Source organism: Scyliorhinus torazame, chromosome 14 (assembly GCF_047496885.1).
Source record: "Scyliorhinus torazame isolate Kashiwa2021f chromosome 14, sScyTor2.1, whole genome shotgun sequence".
NCBI classification, from domain to species: domain Eukaryota; kingdom Metazoa; phylum Chordata; class Chondrichthyes; order Carcharhiniformes; family Scyliorhinidae; genus Scyliorhinus; species Scyliorhinus torazame.
Genome location: NC_092720.1, coordinates 7,391,755 through 7,413,851, shown reverse-complemented (window position 1 = coordinate 7,413,851; position 22,097 = coordinate 7,391,755). Strand labels below are relative to the sequence as shown.

The 22,097-nt window shown below is 43.2% G+C and overlaps 1 protein-coding gene across 1 annotated transcript in view; it reads right to left on the bottom strand.

The window, feature by feature from the left end:
• Positions 1-21,875, bottom strand: part of LOC140389504 (extracellular calcium-sensing receptor-like) — a 29,465-nt gene extending 7,590 nt beyond the window's left edge. The window contains exons 1-2 of the mRNA XM_072473652.1: positions 21,253-21,875; positions 989-1,274 (exon numbers count right to left, since the gene is read on the bottom strand). Of these exons, the coding sequence (XP_072329753.1) occupies positions 989-1,240 (252 nt within the window). The 5' untranslated portion in view covers positions 1,241-1,274; positions 21,253-21,875. The remainder of the gene's footprint in view (positions 1-988; positions 1,275-21,252) is intronic.
• Between the last annotated feature and the right edge of the window lie 222 nt (positions 21,876-22,097).

Genomic DNA, 22,097 nt, shown 5'->3' with positions numbered 1-22,097 from the left:
TCAAAACAGCAGAAACCCTAGAGGCAAGAGGGAACTTAAAAAGAAAATTAGGAGAACAAAAGGGGGACATTAATGGATACTGGTAGGTAAAACAAAGGAAAATCCCAAATTGTTTCACAATCACATTAAGGATAAAAAGATAACTAGGGAAAGAGTCGGGCCCATTCAGGACCACAGGGGTAATTCGTGTGTGTAGCCGGGGGATGTGGGTAGGGTTCTAAATGAATACTTTGTGTCAGTGTTCACTCGTGAGAGGGGCGATGTGGGTATAAAAATCAGGGACAAGAACTGTATTAAAACTAAAGAAATTAACAGAGACAGAGAGGAGGTTCTGAGTGGTCTGGCAGGCTTAAAGGTAGACAAAACCCTAGGGCCAGATGAAATGTGTCCCAGACTGCTGAGTGAGGCAAGAGACGAAATTCTAGGGGTGCTGGCAATAATTTTCAATTCTTCTCTGGCCACAGGACTGGAGGTGTGGAGCTGTATGACTCTGTGACTGTGGCTCCGTGTCTATGGCCTTTTCGCATCTGCATTCTATTCACTGTGGGTAATCAAGCTTCCGAGCCCCCCCCCCCCCCCCCTGGAATTCTGCCCTAAATCTCTCTGCCTCTGCACTTCGCTTTCTTCCACTCAGATGTTGTTTAAAGCTTAACGCTTTGACCAAACATTTGGTCAACTAACCTTGTACTCTTTATGTGACTCGCTGCGGAATGCGGTGTGATCACGTTCATGGGAGGCGCTCTGAGTTTAATTCCCACTGAAATAGGCTGCATCATTACAAGTTGTAGTTGTCCCAACACTGAGTCAAACAGGCGGAAAAACAGGAGTGCAAATTACCACCAAAGGAATTCGATAACGGAAAAGATTATTAAAACTGGTGAAAGCTCACAATGGTACTCTGGAACAGTCCTGTTGTATTTACAATGGGAATGTGGAATGGTCCTGTTGTATTTACAATGGAAATCTGGAATGGTCCTGTTGTACTTACAATGGGAATCTGGAACGGTCCTGTTGTACTCGCAATGATGCTGGACTGAAGCGACCCGGCTTCACCGATTATTGCTGGAACAGACACTGCTCCTCGGCACGTATTGTTTGACATTAACTCTTCAGCACCACTGAGAAATGTCATAGCTGCTCTCAGAGAGTAGATATCACAAGTGTCGTACACCCTGTAGCCCAGAGTGATATTGGGCAAAATCCTCGGATCCTTGTTAATTTCTTCAATGGTAAAGATCATCGTCTGCAACCAGCGAAAGGCTCTGAAATCAAACCTGTCCAGCACACATTAACCTCGGGATCACAGGCACAGATATTCCTTCATTGATTTCAATCATCTCTTTTATGACTAATGTTTTGAAAGCTTAATTATTGTGATTTATTCGTGGGATGTACGAATAATCGTACATGGCCATGTCACCATGTAATTCATTGCACTTTCCCAATTGCGCTGGAGACATTGCCAACATCTTAGAGTGCACAAAAATGTCAATATGGGCTTCTAAAACACGAGGCCAGTTCTCAATTTCATATGAACTGCACCAGAATAAAGTGAGTTAACTGACACTCGCTGTGGGCAGCTTCGTTTGGCAGGACTACGCGGCGGTTAATCGTGAATCGGAGAATCGAGTGCACAGCAAATCAAAACTGGGACCTCAGACATGCGCAGACGAGGTTAGTGTCAGAAACAGTCATCAGAATAGTTTCTGCAATCTGATTCTGTGTCAGTCAAGAGTCGGATGCGTGTAAGCGACATCCCAGTGCCACTGACATCTCAGTGTTAGCAACAGCTCCGTGTAAGTGACACCTCAGTGTAAGAGACATCTGTTTAAGTCACATATCAGTGTGAGTGACATCTCAGTGTTAGCGACAGCTCAGCGTAAGTGACTTCTCAGTGTAAGTGACATATCAGTGTAAGCGACACCTCAGTGTAAGTGACACCTCAGTGTAAGTGACTTCTCAGTGTAAGTGACATCTCAGTGTAAGTGACACCTCAGTGTAAGTGACACCTCAGTGTAAGTGACAGCTCAGTGTAAGTGACATCTCTCTGTCAGTGACATCTCAATGTCAGTGACATCAAATGGGAGGTGAAATCTCAGTGTTAGTGACATCTCAGTGTTAGTGACATCTCAGTGTAATTGACATCTCCGTGTAAGTGGCAGCTCAGTGTAAGTGACACCTCAGTGTAAGTGACACCTCAGTGTCAGTGACATCTCAGTGTCAGTGACATCTCAGTGTCAGTGTCATCTCATTGTAAATGAAATCTCAGTGTAAGTGACATCACAGTGTAAGTGGCAGCTCAGTGTAAGTGACATCTCATTGCCAGTGACATCTCAGTATTGGATTGGATTTGTTTATTGTCACGTGTACCGAGGTACAGTGAAAAGTATTTTTCTGCGAGCAGCTCAACAGATCATTAAGTACATGAGAAGAAAAGGGAATAAAAGAAAATACATAATAGGGCAACTCAACATATACAATGTAACTATAAAAGCACTGGCATCGGATGAAGCATACAGGGTGTAGTGTTAATTAAATCAGTCCATAAGAGGGTCATTTAGGAGTCTGGTGACAGTGGGGAAGAAGCTGTTTTTGAGTCTGTTAGTGCGTGTTCTCAGACTTCTGTATTTGCTGCCCGATGGAAGAAGTTGGAAGAGTGAGTAAGCTGGATGGGAGGGATCTTTGATTGTACTGCCCGCTTTCCCCAGGCAGCGGGAGGTGTAGATGGAGTCAATGGATGTGAGGCAGGTTTGTGTGATGGACTGGGCAGTGTTCACGACTCTCTGAAGTTACTTGCGATCCTGGGCCGAGCAGTTGCCATACCAGGCTGTGATGCAGCCTGATAGGATGCTTTCTATGGTGCATCTGTAAAAGTTGGTAAGAGTCAATGTGGACATGCCGAATTTCCTTAGTTTCCTGAGGAAGTATAGGCGCTGTTGTGCTTTCTTGGTGGTAGCATCGACGTGGGTGGAGCAGGACAGGTTTTTGGAGATGTGCACCCCTAGGAATTTGAAACTGCTAACCATCTCCACCTCGGCCCCGTTGATGCTGACAGGGGTGTGTACAGTACTTTGCTTCCTGAAGTCAATGACCAGCTCTTTAGTTTTGCAGGCATTGAGGGTGAGATTGTTGTCGCTGCACCACTCCACTAGGTTCTCTATCTCCCTCCTGTATTCAGACTCATCATTATTCGAGATCCGGCCCACTATGGTCGTATCGTCAGCAAACTTGTAGATGGAGTTGGAACCAAGTTTTGCCACGCAGTCGTGTGTGTACAGGGAGAGAGTAGGGGGCTAAGTACGCAGCCTTGCGGGGCGCTGGTGTTGAGGACTATTGTGGAGGAGGTGTTGTTGTTCATTCTTACTGATTGTGGTCTGTTGGTCAGAAAATCGAGGATCCAGTTGCAGAGTGGGGAGCCAAGTCCTAGGTTTTGGAGCTTTGATATGAGCTTGGCTGCGATTATGGTGTTGAAGGCGGAGCTGTAGTCAATAAATAGGAGTCTAATGTAGGAGTACTTGTTGTCGAAATGCTCTAGGGATGAGTGTAGAGCCAGGGAAATGGCTTGTGCTGTGGATCGGTTGCGACGGAATGCGAATTGCAGTGGATCAAGGTGTTCTGGGAGTATGGAAGTGATGCGCTTCATGATCAACCTCTCAAAGCATTTCATTACGACTGAAGTCAGGGCCACTGGTTGGTAGTCATTGAGGCACGTTGCCTGGTTCTTCTTTGGTACCGGTATGATGGTGGTCTTCTTGAAGCAGCTGGGGACCTCGGAGTGCAGTAGGGACAGGTTAAAGATGTCCATGAATACCTCTGCCAGCTGGTCCGCACAGGCTCTGAGTGCACGACCAGGGATCCCGTCTGGGCCCGTCGCCTTCCGAGTGTTCACTTTCAGAAAGGCCAATCTGACTTCGGAAGCTGTGATGGTGGGTATGGGTGAATTATTGGCTGCTGGGGCACTCGCCAGCGGATCTTTGGCTACCTGCTCGAACTGAGCATAGAATGCATTGAGTTCATCGGGGAGGGGTGCGCTGCTGCCAGAGATACTGTTCGGCTTCGCTTTGTAGCCCGTTATGTTGTTTAGCCCTTGCCACAACCGCCGAGAGTCTGTCTGTGACTCTAGCTTGGTTTGATATTCTCTCTTGGCATTCCGGATGGCTTTGCGGAGATTGTACCTGGATTTCTTGTATAGGTCAAGGTCGTCTGCCTTGAATGCCTCAGATCTGTCCTTCAGTAGAGAGTCAATCTCACAATTGAGCCATGGTTTCCGGTTGGGGAACGCACGTACTGCTTTCTTTGGCATGCAGTCGTCCACACATTTGCTGATGAAGTCTGTGATGGTGGTGGCATACTCATTTAAGTTGGTCGCTGAGTTCTTAAATATGGACCAGTCCACTGTCTCTAAGCAGTCACGTAAGAGCTCTTCTGTCTCCTCGGACCAGCACTGCACAACCTTATTAGCTGGATTCTCCCGCTTGAGTTTCTGCTTGTATGCCGGGAGAAGGAGCACCGTCTTATGGTCTGATTTCCCAAAATGCAGTCGGGGGATGGAACGGTAGGCGCCCTTGATTTTTGAGTAGCAGTGGTCAGGAGTGTTGTCGCCCCTGGTGGGACAGGAGATGTGCTGGTGGAATTTTGGCAGTACACTCTTGAGGTTGGCCTTGTTGAAGTCTCTGGCCACGATGAACAAGGCCTCCGGGTGTTCTGTTTCGTAATTGTTTATTACTGTGTATAGTTCGTCCAGCGCCTTCCTCACTACTGCCTGGGTTGGGATGTAGACCGCTGTGATAATGGCTGAAGTGGACTCACGTGGAAGATAATATGGGTGGCACTTCACGGTCAGGTATTCCAGGTCTGTGGAGCAGTAGGTCGCCAGGGTCGCCACATCCAAGCACCAGGAGGAGTTGATGAGGAGGCAAACCCCTCCACCCTTCGCTTTGCCTGATGATGCCGTGCGGTCCGCCTGGTGAATTGAGAAGCCTTCAGGTTGTATGGCACATAAGTGACATCTCAGAGTAAGTGATGTCTCAGTGGCAGTGACATCTCAGTAAGTGACAGCTCATTGCCAGTGACATCTCAGTGTAAGTGACATTTCAGTATAAGTGACATCTCAGGGTAAGTGACATCTTACTGTCTGTCAGTAACATCTCTGTGAAAGTGGAATCTCATTGCTAGCGACATCTCACTGTAACTGACATTTCAGTGTAAGTAACCTCCCAGTGTCATCTCAGTGTAACTGACATGTCAGTGTAACTGACATCTCATTGTTCGCGATATCTCAGTGTGACATCTCAGCGTAAGTGACAGCTCAATGTTAGTGACAGCTCAGTGTCAGTGACACCTCAGTGTAAGTGACATCTCAGTGTAAGTGTCATCTCAGTGTAAGTGACAGCTCTGTAAGTGACATCTCAGTGTAAATTACATCTGTGTAACTGACATCACAGTGTAACTGACACCTCAGTGTAAGTGAAATCTCAGTCTAAGTGACACCTCAGTGTAACTGACACTTCAGTGTAAGTGACATCTCATTGTAACTGACATCTCAGTCTTGGTGACATCCCAGTGTCAGTGGCATCTCAGTGCAAGTGATATCTCAGTGTAAGTGAAATCCCAGCCTCGGTGACATCTCAGTGTAAGTGACATCACAGTGTAATTGACATCTCAGTGTAATTGACATCTCAGTGTCAGTGACATCTCAGTTTCAGTGACATCTCAGTGTAAGTGACATCTCAGTGTAAGTGACATCTCAGTGTAAGTGACATCTCAGTGTCAGTGACATCTCAGTTTGATTGACATCCCAGTGTGAAATCCCATTGTAGCGACATCTCAGTGTTAGCGACATCTGTGTCAGTGACATCTCAGTGTAAGTGACATCTCAGTGTAAGTGATGTCCCATTGTTAGTGACATCTCAGTGTAAGTGGCATCTCATTGTTAGCGACATTTCAGTGTCAGTCAAATCTCTGTTAGTTACATCTTAATCTAAGTGACATCTCAGTGTTAGTGACATCTCAGTGTAAGTGGCATCTCAGTGTAAGTGATATCTCAGTGTCAGTGACATCTCATAGTAAGTGACAGCTCAATGTTAGTGACAGCTCAGTATCAGTGACACCTCAGTGTAAGTGACAGCTCAGGGTAAGTGACAGCTCAGTGTAAGTGACATCTCAGTGTAAATGACATCTCAGTGTAAGTGACAGCTCATTGCCAGTGACATCTTAGTGTAAGTGTCTTTTCAGTATAAGTGACATCTGAGGGTAAGTGACATCTTACTGTCAGTGACATCTCTGTGGAAGTGGAATCTCATTGCTAGTGACATCTGTGTAAGCAACATTTCAGTGTAAGTGACATCTCAGCGTAAGTGACAGCTCAATGTTAGTGACAGCTCAGTATCAGTGACACCTCAGTGTAAGTGACATCTCAGTGTAATTGACATCTCTTTGTTAGTGACATCTCAGTGTAAGTGACATCCCAGCGTACGTGACATCCCAGCGTACGTGACAGCTCAATGTAAGTGACAGCTCAATGTCAGTGACACCTCAGTGTAAGTGACATCTCAGCATAAACAACATCTCAGTGTAAATGACAGCTCAGTCTAAGTGACACCTCATTATAAGTGACAGCTCATTGTAAGTGACATCTCAAAGTAAATGACATATCAGTGTAAGTGACATCTCAGCGAAAGTAAAATCTCAATGTTAGTGACAGCTCAGTGTAAGTGACAGCTCAGTGTAAGTGATATTTCAGTATTCATGACATCTCAGTGTAAGTGACATCTCCGTGTAAGTGACATCTCCGTGTAAGTGACAGCGCAGTGTAAATGACGTCTCAGTGTAAGTGACAGCGCAGTGGCAGTGACATCTAGTGTAAGTGACATCTCAGTGTCAGTGACATCTCAGTGTCAGTGACATCTCAGTGTTTGTGACATTTCAGTGTTAGTGGCATCTCAGTGTAAGTGATAGCTCATTGCCAGTGACATCTCAGTTTAAGTTACATCTCAGTGTAAGTGACATTTCAGTGTTAGTGACATCTCAATGTAAGTGACATCTCAGTGTAAGTGCCATCTCAGTGTCAATGACATCTCAGTGTAAGTGACATCTCACTGTTAGCGACATTTCAGTGTCAGTGACATCTCGGTGTCAGCGACATCTCATGGTAATTGAAATCTCAGTGTATGTGACATCTCAGTGTAAGTGACACCTCAGTGTAAGTGACAGCGCAGTGTCAGTGACATCTCAGTGTAAGTGACATTTAAGTGTTTGTGACATTTAAGTGCTTGTGACATTTAAGTGTTAGTGATTTTCAGTGTTAGTGACATCTCAGTGTAAGTGATATCTCAGTGGAAGTGACACCTCAGTGTAAGTGACAGCTCAGTGTAAGTGACATCTCAGTGTAAGTGACACATCAGTGTAAGTGTCACCTCAGTGTAAGTGACAGCTCAGTGTCAGTGACATCTCAATGTTAGTGACATCTCAATGTTAGTGACATCTCAGTGTATGTGACATCTCAGTGAAAGTGAAACCTCAGTGTAAGTGACAGCGCAGGGTCAGTGACATCTAGTGTAAGTGACGTCTCAGTCTAAGTGACATCTCAGTGTCAGTGACATCTCAGTGTAAGTGACATTTAAGTGTTTGTGACATTTAAGTGTTAGTGACATCTCAGTGTAAGTGACATCTCAGTGTAAGTGACACCTCAGTGTAAGTGACATTTCAGTGTTAGTGACATCTCAGTGTTAGTGACATCTCAGTGTTTGTGACATTTAAGTGTTAGTGACATCTCAGTGTAAGTGACATCTCAGTGTAGGTGACACCTCAGTGTAAGTGACATTTCAGTGTTAGTGACATCTCAGTGTTAGTGACATCTCAGTGTAAGTGACAGTTCATTGCCAGTGACATCTCAGTATAAGGGACATCTCAGTGTCAGTGACATCTCAGTGTAAGTGACAGCTCATTGCCAGTGACTTCTCAGTGTAAGTGACATTTCAGTATAAGTTACATCTCAGGGTAAGTGACATCTTACTGTCAGTGACATCTCTGTGGAAGTGGAATCTCATTGCTAGCGACATCTCAGTGTAAGTGACATTTCAGTGTAAATGGCTTCTCAGTGTAAGTTACATCCCAGTGTGTCATCTCAATGTAAGTGACATCTCAGTGTAAGTGACATCTCAGTGTAAGTGACATCTCAATGTTAGTGACATCTCAGTGTAAGTGACAGCTCAGTGTAAGTGACAGCTCAGTGTAAGTGACATCTCAGTGTAAACAACATCTCAGTGTGAATGACAGCTCAGTATAAGTGACACCTCATTATAAGTGACAGCTCATTGTGAGTGACATGTCAGTGTAACTGACATCTCAAAGTAAATGACATCTCAGTGTAAGTGACATCTCAGCGAAACTGAAATCTCATTGTTAGTGACATTTCAGTGTAAGTGACAGCTCAGTGTAAGTGACAGCTGAGTGTAAGTGACATCTTAATGTCAGTGACATCTCTGTGTCTGTGACATCTCGGTGTCAGTGACATCGAATGGTAAGTGAAATCTCAGTGTAAGTGACATCTCAGTGTAAGTGGCAGCTCAGTGTAAGTGACATTTCAGTGTTAGTGACAGCTCATTGCCAGTGACATCTCAGTGTAAGTGACATCTCAGTGTAAATGACATCTCAGTGTCAGTCACATCTCAGTGTAAGTGACAGCTCATTGCCAGTGACATCTCAGTGTAAGTTACATCTCAGTGTAAGTGACATTTCAGTGTTGGTGACATCTCAGTATAAGGGACATCTCAGTGTCAGTGACATCTCAGTGTAAGTGGCAGCTCATTGCCAGTGACATCTCAGTGTAAGTTACATCTCAGTGTAAGTGACATTTCAGTGTTAGTGACATCTCAGTATACGGGACATCTCAGTGTCAGTGGCATCTCTGTGGAAGTGGAATCTTATTGCTAGCGACATCTCAGTGTAAGTGACATTTCAGTGTAAGTGACATCTCAGTGTAATTGACATCACAGTGTAAGTGCTATCTCAGTGTAAGTGACATCTCAACGTAAGTGACAGCTCAATGTTAGTGACAGCTCAGTGTCAGTGACACCTCAGTGTAAGTGACATCTCAGTGTAAATGACATCTCAGTGTAAGTGACATCTGTGTAAGTGACAGCTCAGTGTAAGTGACATCTCAGTGTAAATGACGTCTCAGTGTAAGTGACAGCGCAGTGGCAGTGACATCTAGTGTAAGTGACATCTCAGTGTCAGTGACATCTCAGTGTCAGTGACATCTCAGTGTTTGTGACATTTCAGTGTTAGTGGCATCTCAGTGTAAGTGATAGCTCATTGCCAGTGACATCTCAGTTTAAGTTACATCTCAGTGTAAGTGACATTTCAGTGTTAGTGACATCTCAATGTAAGTGACATCTCAGTGTAAGTGACATCTCAGTGTCAATGACATCTCAGTGTAAGTGACATCTCACTATTAGCGATATTTCAGTGTCAGTGACATCTCGGTGTCAGTGACATCTCATGGTAATTGAAATCTCAGTGTATGTGACATCTCAGTGTAAGTGACACCTCAGTGTAAGTGACAGCGCAGTGTCAGTGACATCTCAGTGTAAGTGACATTTAAGTGTTTGTGACATTTAAGTGTTTGTGACATTTAAGTGTTTGTGACATTTAAGTGTTACTGATATTTCAGTGTTAGTGACATCTCAGTGTAAGTGATATCTCAGTGTAAGTGACAGCTCAGTGTAAGTGACATCTCAGTGTAAGTGACACATCAGTGTAAGTGTCACCTCAGTGTAAGTGACAGCTCAGTGTCAGTGACATCTCAATGTTAGTGACATCTCAATGTTAGTGACATCTCAGTGTATGTGACATCTCAGTGAAAGTGAAACCTCAGTGTAAGTGACAGCGCAGGGTCAGTGACATCTAGTGTAAGTGACGTCTCAGTCTAAGTGACATCTCAGTGTCAGTGACATCTCAGTGTAAGTGACATTTAAGTGTTTGTGACATTTAAGTGTTAGTGACATCTCAGTGTAAGTGACATCTCAGTGTAAGTGACACCTCAGTGTAAGTGTCACCTCAGTGTAAGTGACAGCTCAGTGTCAGTGACATCTCAATGTTAGTGACATCTCAATGTTAGTGACATCTCAGTGTAAGTGACATCTCAGTCTAAGTGACATCTCAGTGTAAGTGACATTTCAGTGTTAGTGACATTTCAGTGTTAGTGACATCTCAGTGTTAGTGACATCTCAGTGTAAGTGACAGCTCATTGCCAGTGACATCTCAGTATAAGGGACATCTCAGTGTCAGTGACATCTCAGTGTAAGTGACAGCTCATTGCCAGTGACTTCTCAGTGTAAGTGACATTTCAGTATAAGTTACATCTCAGGGTAAGTGACATCTTACTGTCAGTGACATCTCTCTGGAAGTGGAATCTCATTGCTAGCGACATCTCAGTGTAAGTGACATTTCAGTGTAAATGGCTTCTCAGTGTAAGTTACATCCCAGTGTGTCATCTCAATGTAAGTGACATCTCAGTGTAAGTGACATCTCAGTGTAAGTGACATCTCAATGTTAGTGACAGCTCAGTGTAAGTGACAGCTCAGTGTAAGTGACAGCTCAGTGTAAGTGACATCTCAGTGTAAACAACATCTCAGTGTGAATGACAGCTCAGTATAAGTGACACCTCATTATAAGTGACAGCTCATTGTGAGTGACATGTCAGTGTAACTGACATCTCAAAGTAAATGACATCTCAGTGTAAGTGACATCTCAGCGAAACTGAAATCTCATTGTTAGTGACATTTCAGTGTAAGTGACAGCTCAGTGTAAGTGACAGCTCAGTGTAAGTGACATCTTAATGTCAGTGACATCTCTGTGTCTGTGACATCTCGGTGTCAGTGACATCGAATGGTAAGTGAAATCTCAGTGTAAGTGACATCTCAGTGTAAGTGGCAGCTCAGTGTAAGTGACATTTCAGTGTTAGTGACAGCTCATTGCCAGTGACATCTCAGTGTAAGTGACATCTCAGTGTAAATGACATCTCAGTGTCAGTCACATCTCAGTGTAAGTGACAGCTCATTGCCAGTGACATCTCAGTGTAAGTTACATCTCAGTGTAAGTGACATTTCAGTGTTAGTGACATCTCAGTATACGGGACATCTCAGTGTCAGTGGCATCTCTGTGGAAGTGGAATCTTATTGCTAGCGACATCTCAGTGTAAGTGACATTTCAGTGTAAGTGACATCTCAGTGTAATTGACATCACAGTGTAAGTGCTATCTCAGTGTAAGTGACATCTCAACGTAAGTGACAGCTCAATGTTAGTGACAGCTCAGTGTCAGTGACACCTCAGTGTAAGTGACATCTCAGTGTAAATGACATCTCAGTGTAAGTGACATCTGTGTAAGTGACAGCTCAGTGTAAGTGACAGCTCAGTGTAAGTGACATCTCAGTGTAAATGACATCTCAGTGTAAGTGACAGCTCATTGCCAGTGACATCTTAGTGTAAGTGACATTTCAGTATAAGTGACATCTCAGTGTAAGTGACGTCTCATTGTAAATGACGTCTCAGTGTAAGTGACAGCGCAGTGGCAGTGACATCTAGTGTAAGTGACATCTCAGTGTCAGTGACATCTCAGTGTCAGTGACATCTCAGTGTTTGTGACATTTCAGTGTTAGTGACATCTCAGTGTAAGTGACAGCTCATTGCCAGTGACATCTCAGTTTAAGTTACATCTCAGTGTAAGTGACATTTCAGTGTTAGTGACATCTCAATGTAAGTGACATCTCAGTGTAAGTGACATCTCAGTGTCAATGATATCTCAGTGTAAGTGACATCTCACTGTTAGCGATATTTCAGTGTCAGTGACATCTCGGTGTCAGTAACATCTCATGGTAATTGAAATCTCAGTGTATGTGACATCTCAGTGTAAGTGACACCTCAGTGTAAGTGACAGCGCAGTGTCAGTGACATCTCAGTGTAAATGACATTTAAGTGTTTGTGACATTTAAGTGTTTGTGACATTTAAGTGTTAGTGATATTTCAGTGTTAGTGACATCTCAGTGTAAGTGACATCTCAGTGTAAGTGACACCTCAGTGTAAGTGACAGCTCACTGTCTGTGACATCTCAATGTTAGTGACATCTCAATGTTAGTGACATCTCAGTGTATGTGACATCTCAGTGTAAGTGACACTTCAGTGTAATTGACAGCGCAATGTCAGTGACATCTAGTGTAAGTGACGTCTCAGTCTAAGTGACATCTCAGTGTCAGTGACATCTCAGTGTAAGTGACATTTAAGTGTTTGTGACATTTAAGTGTTTGTGACATTTAAGTGTTAGTGACATCTCAGTGTAAGTGACATCTCAGTGTAAGTGACACCTCAGTGTAAGTGTCACCTCAATGTAAGTGACAGCTCAGTGTCAGTGACATCTCAATGTTAGTGACATCTCAATGTTAGTGACATCTCAGTGTAAGTGACATTTCAGTGTTAGTGACATTTCAGTGTTAGTGACATCTCAGTGTAAGTGACAGCTCATTGCCAGTGACATCTCAGTATAAGGGACATCTCAGTGTCAGTGACATCTCAGTGTAAGTGACAGCTTATTGCCAGTGACTTCTCAGTGTAAGTGACATTTCAGTATAAGTTACATCTCAGGGTAGGTGACATCTTACTGTCAGTGACATCTCTGTGGAAGTGGAATCTCATTGCTAGCGACATCTCAGTGTAAGTGACATTTCAGTGTAAATGGCTTCTCAGTGTAAGTTACATCCCAGTGTGTCATCTCAATGTAAGTGACATCTCAGTGTAAGTGACATCTCAGTGTAAGTGACATCTCAATGTTAGTGACATCTCAGTGTAAGTGACAGCTCAGTGTAAGTGACAGCTCAGTGTAAGTGACAGCTCAGTGTAAACAACATCTCAGTGTGAATGACAGCTCAGTATAAGTGACACCTTATTATAAGTGACAGCTCATTGTGAGTGACATGTCAGTGTAACTGACATCTCAAAGTAAATGACATCTCAGTGTAAGTGACATCTCAGCGAAACTGAAATCTCATTGTTAGTGACATTTCAGTGTAAGTGACAGCTCAGTGTAAGTGACAGCTGAGTGTAAGTGACATCTTAATGTCAGTGACATCTCTGTGTCTGTGACATCTCGGTGTCAGTGACATCGAATGGTAAGTGAAATCTCAGTGTAAGTGACATCTCAGTGTAAGTGGCAGCTCAGTGTAAGTGACATTTCAGTGTTAGTGACAGCTCATTGCCAGTGACATCTCAGTGTAAGTGACATCTCAGTGTAAATGACATCTCAGTGTCAGTCACATCTCAGTGTAAGTGACAGCTCATTGCCAGTGACATCTCAGTGTAAGTTACATCTCAGTGTAAGTGACATTTCAGCGTTGGTGACATCTCAGTATAAGGGACATCTCAGTGTCAGTGACATCTCAGTGTAAGTGACAGCTCATTGCCAGTGACATCTCAGTGTAAGTGACATCTCAGTGTAAGTGACATTTCAGTGTTAGTGACATCTCAGTATACAGGACATCTCAGTGTCAGTGACATCTCTGTGGAAGTGGAATCTCATTGCTAGCGACATCTCAGTGTAAGTGACATTTCAGTGTAAGTGACATCTCAGTGTAATTGACATCACAGTGTAAGTGCTATCTCAGTGTAAGTGACATCTCAACGTAAGTGACAGCTCAATGTTAGTGACAGCTCAGTGTCAATGACACCTCAGTGTAAGTGACATCTCAGTGTAAATGACATCTCAGTGTAAGTGACATCTGTGTAAGTGACATCTGTGTAAGTGACAGCTCAGTGTAAGTGACAGCTCAGTGTAAGTGACAGCTCAGTGTAAGTGACATCTCAGTGTAAATGACATCTCAGTGTAAGTGACAGCTCATTGCCAGTGACATCTTAGTGTAAGTGACATTTCAGTATAAGTGACATCTCAGGATAAGTGACATCTTACTGTCAGTGACATCTCTGTGGAAGTGGAATCTCATTGCTAGCGACATCTCTGTGTAAGTGTCCTCAGTGTAAGTGACAGCTCAGTGTCAGTGACATCTCAATGTTAGTGACATCTCAATGTCAGTGACATCTCAGTGTATGTGACATCTCAGTGTAAGTGACACCTCAGTGTAAGTGACAGCGCAGTGTCAGTGACATCTAGTGTAAGTGACGTCTCAGTCTAAGTGACATCTCAGTGTCAGTGACATCTCAGTGTAAGTGACATTTAAGTGTTTGTGACATTTAAGTGTTTGTGACATTTAAGTGTTAGTGACATCTGTGTAAGTGACATCTCAGTGTAATTGACACCTCAGTGTAAGTGACACCTCAGTGTAAGTGTCACCTCAGTGTAAGTGACAGCTCAGTGTCAGTGACATCTCAATGTTAGTGACATCTCAGTGTAAGTGACATTTCAGTGTTAGTGACATTTCAGTGTTAGTGACATCTCAGTGTAAGTGACAGCTCATTGCCAGTGACATCTCAGTGTAAGTGACAGCTCATTGCCAGTGACTTCTCAGTGTAAGTGACATATCAGTATAAGTTACATCTCAGGGTAAGTGACATCTCTGTGGAAGTGGAATCTCATTGCTAGCGACATCTCAGTGTAAGTGACATTTCAGTGTAAATGGCTTCTCAGTGTAAGTTACATCCCAGTGTGTCATCTCAATGTAAGTGACATCTCAGTGTAAGTGATATCTCAGTGTAAGTGACATCTCAATGTTAGTGACACCTCAGTGTAAGTGACAGCTCAGTGTAAGTGACAGCTCAGTGTAAGTGACATCTCAGTGTAAACAACATCTCGGTGTGAATGACAGCTCACTATAAGTGACACCTCATTATAAGTGACAGCTCATTGTGAGTGACATGTCAGTGTAACTGACATCTCAAAGTAAATGACATCTCAGTGTAAGTGACATCTCAGTGAAACTGAAATCTCATTGTTAGCGACATTTCAGTGTAAGTGACAGCTCAGTCTAAATGACAGCTCAGTGTAAGTGACATCTTAATGTCAGTGACATCTCTGTGTCTGTGACATCTCGGTGTCAGTGACATCGAATGGTAAGTGAAATCTCAGTGTAAGTGACGTCTCAGTGTAAGTGGCAGCTCAGTGTAAGTGACATTTCAGTGTTAGTGACAGCTCATTGCCAGTGACATCTCAGTGTAAGTGACATCTCAGTGTAAATGACATCTCAGTGTCAGTCACATCTCAGTGTAAGTGACAGCTCATTGCCAGTGACATCTCAGTGTAAGTTACATCTCAGTGTAAGTGACATTTCAGTGTTGGTGACATCTCAGTATAAGGGACATCTCAGTTTCAGTGACATCTCAGTGTAAGTGACAGCTCATTGCCAGTGACATCTCAGTGTAAGTTACATCTCAGTGTAAGTGACATTTCAGTGTTAGTGACATCTCAGTATACGGGACATCATTGTCAGTGACATCTCAGTGTAAGTGACAGCTCATTGCCAGTGACATCTCAGTATAAGGGACATCTCAGTGTCAGTGACATCTCAGTGTAAGTGACAGCTCATTGCCAGTGACTTCTCAGTGTAAGTGACATATCAGTATAAGTTACATCTCAGGGTAAGTGACATCTTACTGTCAGTGACATCTCTCTGGAAGTGGAATCTCATTGCTAGCGACATCTCAGTGTAAGTGACATTTCAGTGTAAATGGCTTCTCAGTGTAAGTTACATCCCAGTGTGTCATCTCAATGTAAGTGACATCTCAGTGTAAGTGACATCTCAGTGTAAGTGACATCTCAATGTTAGTGACACCTCAGTGTAAGTGACAGCTCAGTGTAAGTGACAGCTCAGTGTAAGTGACATCTCAGTGTAAACAACATCTCGGTGTGAATGACAGCTCAGAATAAGTGACACCTCATTATAAGTGACAGCTCATTGTGAGTGACATGTCAGTGTAACTGACATCTCAAAGTAAATGACATCTCAGTGTAAGTGACATCTCAGTGAAACTGAAATCTCATTGTTAGCGACATTTCAGTGTAAGTGACAGCTCAGTGTAAATGACAGCTCAGTGTAAGTGACATCTTAATGTCAGTGACATCTCTGTGTCTGTGACATCTCGGTGTCAGTGACATCGAATGGTAAGTGAAATCTCAGTGTAAGTGACGTCTCAGTGTAAGTGGCAGATCAGTGTAAGTGACATTTCAGTGTTAGTGACAGCTCATTGCCAGTGACATCTCAGTGTAAGTGACATCTCAGTGTAAATGACATCTCAGTGTCAGTCACATCTCAGTGTAAGTGACAGCTCATTGCCAGTGACATCTCAGTGTAAGTTACATCTCAGTGTAAGTGACATTTCAGTGTTGGTGACATCTCAGTATAAGGGACATCTCAGTGTCAGTGACATCTCAGTGTAAGTGACAGCTCATTGCCAGTGACATCTCAGTGTAAGTTACATCTCAGTGTAAGTGACATTTCAGTGCTAGTGACATCTCAGTATTCGGGACATCATTGTCAGTGACATCTCAGTGTAAGTGACAGCTCATTGCCAGTGACATCTCAGTGTAAGTGACATTTCAGTATAAGTTACATCTCAGGGTAAGTGACATCTTACTGTCAGTGACATCTCTGTGGAAGTGGAATCTCATTGCTAGCGACATCTCAGTGTAAGTGACATTTCAGTGTAAGTGACATCTCAGTGTAATTGACATCACAGTGTAAGTGCTATCTCAGTGTAAGTGACATCTCAACATAACGGACAGCTCAATGTTAGTGACAGCTCAGTGTCAGTGACACCTCAGTGTAAGTGACATCTAAGTGTAAATGACATCTCAGTGTAAGTGACATCTGTGTAAGTGACAGCTCAGTGTAAGTGACAGCTCAGTGTAAGTGACATCTCAGTGTAAGTGACATCTCAGTGTAATTGACATCTCATTGTTTGTGACCTCTCCGTGTAAGTGACATCTCAGCGTAAGTGACAGCTCAATGTAAGTGACACCTCAGTGTAAGTGACATCTCAGTATAAACAACATCTCAGTGTAAATGACAGCTCAGTATAAGTGACACCTCATTATAAGTGACAGCTCATTGTAAGTGACATCTCAGTGTAAGTGACACCTCTGTGTAAGTGACACCTCTGTGTAAGTGAAACCTCTGTGTAAGTGACACTTTAGTGTAAAAGACCCCTCGGTGTAAGTGACATCTCAGTCTAAGTCACACCTCAGTGTAACTGACACTTCAGTGTAAGAGACATCTCAGAGTAAGTGTCATCTCAGTGTAACTGACATCTCATTGTAACTGACATCTCAGTGTAAATGACATCTCAGTGTAAGTGACATCTCAGTGTAACTAACGTCTCAATGCAACTGACTTCTCAATGCAACTGACACCTCAGTGTAAGTGACATCTCAGTGTAAACAACATCTCAGTGTAAGTGACAGCTCAGTATAAATGACACCTCATTATAAGTGACAGCTCATTGTAAGTGTCATCTCAGTGTCAGTGACATCTCAGTGTAAGTGACATCTCCGTGTAAGTGTCTACTCAGTGTAAGCAACATCTCAGTGTAAGTGACACCTCAGTGTTAGCGACATCTCAGTGTAAGTGACATCTCAGTGTAAGTGACATCTCAGTGTAAGTGACATCTCAGTTGGTGTTATAAACGTTAAGTAAATCTTGTTTGGAATCTTCAACCTTTTCAACAACTGACTTGTCGTATTTTGAATTTGCCTGAAAATCATTCTCGGGATTTGAAAATCAAAGCTGGCAATAATCCCTTTTCTCAGTTACCATGAGCAATATGCAACCAATAAGCTTCCTCCTGGTTACTCTAGAGGTATAAGATTGGAAAAAGGTAGCACTTTCAAACATCCTTAAACACTCCAGAAAAACGGGGAAGTGCGATTAGGACACAGGGAATAAACATTTTTCTACACGAGTTATCAATCACTGGAGCAGGTGGGATTGCATTGGTAAAAATGTCTTCTTCGAGCAGACCAAAGCAAACATTGGTAGACCTGGTGAAAGATCAAATCTGAAATGTCGACTCGGTGTTCCTCTGCACAGGCACTGCCAGACTTGCTGAGCATTTCCAGCATTTTCTGTTATATTTAAGCAGAAATTAGCTTCAGCCAATGAAATAATGAAGATTCCAGGTTGAGGCTACCCTTCAGATTCCTCAAACAGACTATTGCTTTGAATCTTCCTCCTGTCTTGCACAATGTGCAGTTTATGCCTTGGACGTTTGTGCATTGTAATGTTGTAACTTCCGAAGTGAATTAACGTATCAAACATAAATCTCCTGATGTATGAGTATATCATGGATTTGCAGACTGCTGGGCACAGCTCGTCACAATCTATATCAATGATTTGGATGTGGAGACCAAATATCATATTCCCAAATTTGCTAATGACACAATATTTTGTGGGATTGTGAGTAGTGGGGAGGATGTAATGAAACTTCAAGGGGAGATGTACACATTCAGTGAGTGGGTAAGAACATGGCCGATGGAATATAATGCCAATAAGTGTGAGGTTATCTACTTCGGTACAAAAAAACAGAGATGCAGAGTGTTTTTAAATGGCGGGGAGCTGGGAAGTGTTGATGTCCAAAGGGACCCGGGCGTCCTTTTTCATGATTCTCTAAAAGCTTGTGTACAGTTCCAGCAAGCATTTAGGAAGACAAATAATATGTTGGCTTTCAGTGCAGGAGTACATTTGGGTACAGGAGTAAAGTTGCCTTTCTTGCTGCACTTGTACAGAGCCTTAGTGAGACCACACCTGCAGTATTGTGTACAGTTTTTTGTCTCCTAATCTAAGGAAGGATATATTTACCATAGAAGGAAGAGGGGGGAATCTTATAGAAACATGTAAAATTAGGAAGGACGGTAGAAAGAGGGAAAATCGACCGTGGATATCTAAGGAAATCAGGGAGAGTATCAAATTGAAGGAAAAAGCAAACAAAGTGGCAAAGATTATTGGGAGATTAGAGGACTGGGAAATCTTTAGGGGGCAACAGAAAGCTACTAAAAAAGCTATAAAGAAGAGTAAGATAGATTATGAGAGTATACTTGCTCAGAATATAAAAACAGATAGTAAAAGTTTCTACAAATATATAAAACAAAAAAGAGTGGCTGAGGTAAATATTGGTCCTTCAGAGGATGAGAAGGGAGATTTAATAATGGGAGATGAGGAAATGGCTGAGGAACTGAACAGGCTTTTTGTGTCAGTCTTCACAGTGGAAGACACAAATAACATGGCAGTGACTGATAGAAATGAGTCTATGACAGGTGAGTACCTTGAGATGATTGTTATCACTAAGGAGGTAGTGATGGGCAAGCTAATGGGGCTAAAGGCAGCCAAGTCTCCTGGCCCTGATGGAATGCATCCCAGAGTGCTAAAAGAGATGGCTAGGGAAATTGCAAATGCACTAGTGATAATTTACCAAAATTCACTAGACTCTGGGGTGGACCCGGCGGATTGGAAAGTAGCAAACGTGACACCACTGTTTAAAAAAGGAGGTAGGCAGAAAGCAGGTAATTATAAGCCTGTGAGCTTAACTTCGGTGGTAGGGAAGATGCTGGAATCTATCATCAAGGAAGAAATAGCGAGGCATTTGGGAGGAAATTATTCCATTGGGCAGACACAGCATGGGTTCATAGAGGGCAGGTCGTGCCTAACTAATTTAGTGGAATATTTTGAGGACATTACCAGTGCGGTAGATAACGGGGAGCCAATGGATGTTGTATATCTGGATTTCCAGAAAGCCTTTGACAAGGTGCCACAGAAAAGGTTGCTGCATAAGATAAAGATGCATGGCACTAAGGGTAAAGTAGTAGCATGGACAGAGGGTTGGTTAATTAATAGAAAGCAAAGAGTGGGGATTAATGGGTGTTTCTCTGGTTGGCAATTAGTAGCTAGCAGTATCCCTCAGGGACCAGTGTTGGGTCCACAATTGTTCATAATTTACATAGATAATTTGGAGTTGAGGACCAAGGGCAATGTGTCTAAGTTTGCAGATGACACTAAGATGAGTGGTAAAGCAAAAAGTGCAGAGGATACTGGAAGTCTGCAGATGGATTGGATAGGTTAAGTGAATGGGCTAGAGTCTGGCAGATGGAATACAATGTTGACAAATGTGAGGTTATCCATTTTAGTAGGAATAACAGCAAAAGGGATTATTATTTAAATGATAAAATATTAAAACATGCTGCTGTGCAGAGAGACCTGGGTGTGCTAGTGCATGAGTCGCAAAAAGTTAGTTTACAGGTGCAACAGGTGATTAAGAAGGCAAATGGAATTTTGTCCTTCATTGCTAGAGGGATGGAGTTTAAGACTAGGGAGGTTATGCTGAAATTGTATAAGGTGTTAGTGAGGCCACACCTGGAGTATTGTGTTCAGTTTTGGTCTCCTTACCTGAGAAAGGACGTACTGGTGCTGGAGGGTGTGCAGAGGAGATTCACTCGGTTAATCCCAGAACTGAAGCGGTTGGATTATGAGAGGTTGAGTAGACTGGGACTGTACTTGTTGGAATTTAGAAGGATGAGGGGGGAATCTTATGGAAACATATACAATTAGGAAGGGAATCGATAGGATAGATGCGGGCAGGTTGTTCCCACTAGCGGGTGAAAGCAGAACCAGGGGGCATAGCCTCAAAATAAGGGGAAGTAGATTTAGGACTGAGTTTAGGAGGAACGTCTTCACCCAAAGGGTTGTGAATCTATGGAATTCCTTGCCCAGTGAAGCAGTTGAGGCTCCTTCATTAAATGTTTTTAAGATAAAGATAGATAGTTTTTTGAAGAATAAAGGGATTAAGGGTTAAAGTGTTTGGGCCGGAAAGTGGAGCAGAGTCCATAGAAGATCAGCCATGATCTCATTGAATGGCAGAGCAGGCTCGAGGGGCCAGGTGGCCTACTCCTGCTCCTAGTTCTTATGTTATGAAACCCATCTGGTTCATGAATGACCTTGAAGGAAGGAAATCTGCGCTCTTCACTCTGACTGACCTATGAGCAACTCCGAACATACGGCAAGGTGGCTGACTCTTAACTGGCCGAGCAAACCATTCGTTTGGCCTGAAGAATGCAGCTCCTACTAACTTCCCCAGCGCTCCATGGGAAAGACAATAAATATCGGCCGTGTCAGTAATGCCCACAACCCTAGAATCAACCTCTCCCAGATACCCAGATACTTGGGAAGAGCAGTGATATTAACATATTACAAGTGAACAAATGAAGAAAAATGACTAACAAACAATTGTCTGAAAATCGTGAATCGAACTAAAAATCTAATTTACCGGAGAATTAAATGAAACTTATTCGATGTATATTGATTTGTCACTCCTGTTTCCTCGTTCCATCCACACCACTCCTCAACTTTTTTGTATATACTTCCTCAGCAACCCCTGCTCCTCCCTCCGTCCTCGCTAATCTTCTCCCGCTGTTTCCAACTCGAACTTATTACTTTTTGTTTTGATTCTAAAGCTTGGGAAATTATTGGATGTCTCAGTTTTGCTTCCGTCCAAATACCACGGGGGGGGGGGGGGTGGCAAAATGCAACTTCGGTTGTGCTGGAAAGCGAGCGGCTGCGAATTGGACATATTTCGGTCACCCATAAATTGGTCTGAGGCGGGGTGTGTAATGATAGCCGCTTAGTTGCCACCCGTTTGGTGACAAGTCATCTAAAATTCAGCTGTTACCCCGGCCTCCAATCCAATGAGGTCTTCAACTACACTGCGTTTTCTCCGGATGATTTGGTCTTCTTTCGTCCTCTTTCTAACCGCGCTGTTGCCTTTCATTGTGGATTTTGAGACTTCCTCGATATTTTTCTTAATTGTAATCTTCCACTGGCAGCGAGGAAACTGGAGTTCCTGCACAATATTTACAACATCGAAGTTACATTGACTTACCCGGTGCAGCGTAACTCCTCAGGCTTGGCCCTGTAGTGAAGCTCTGGTACATTAACATACAAACTGACGGGGAACAATCCCCCAATTGTCACGTCGCTGTAATGTGCCATGCCAGGCGAAACAAAGTTTCCTTGCAGTTTGCATAATCCAGTTGCTTTGGATTGGGGTGAGAGTAGAGAGTGCAATAAGACGAAAGAAAATGTCCAATACATTGCAAGAGCCAAAGGCAAGCA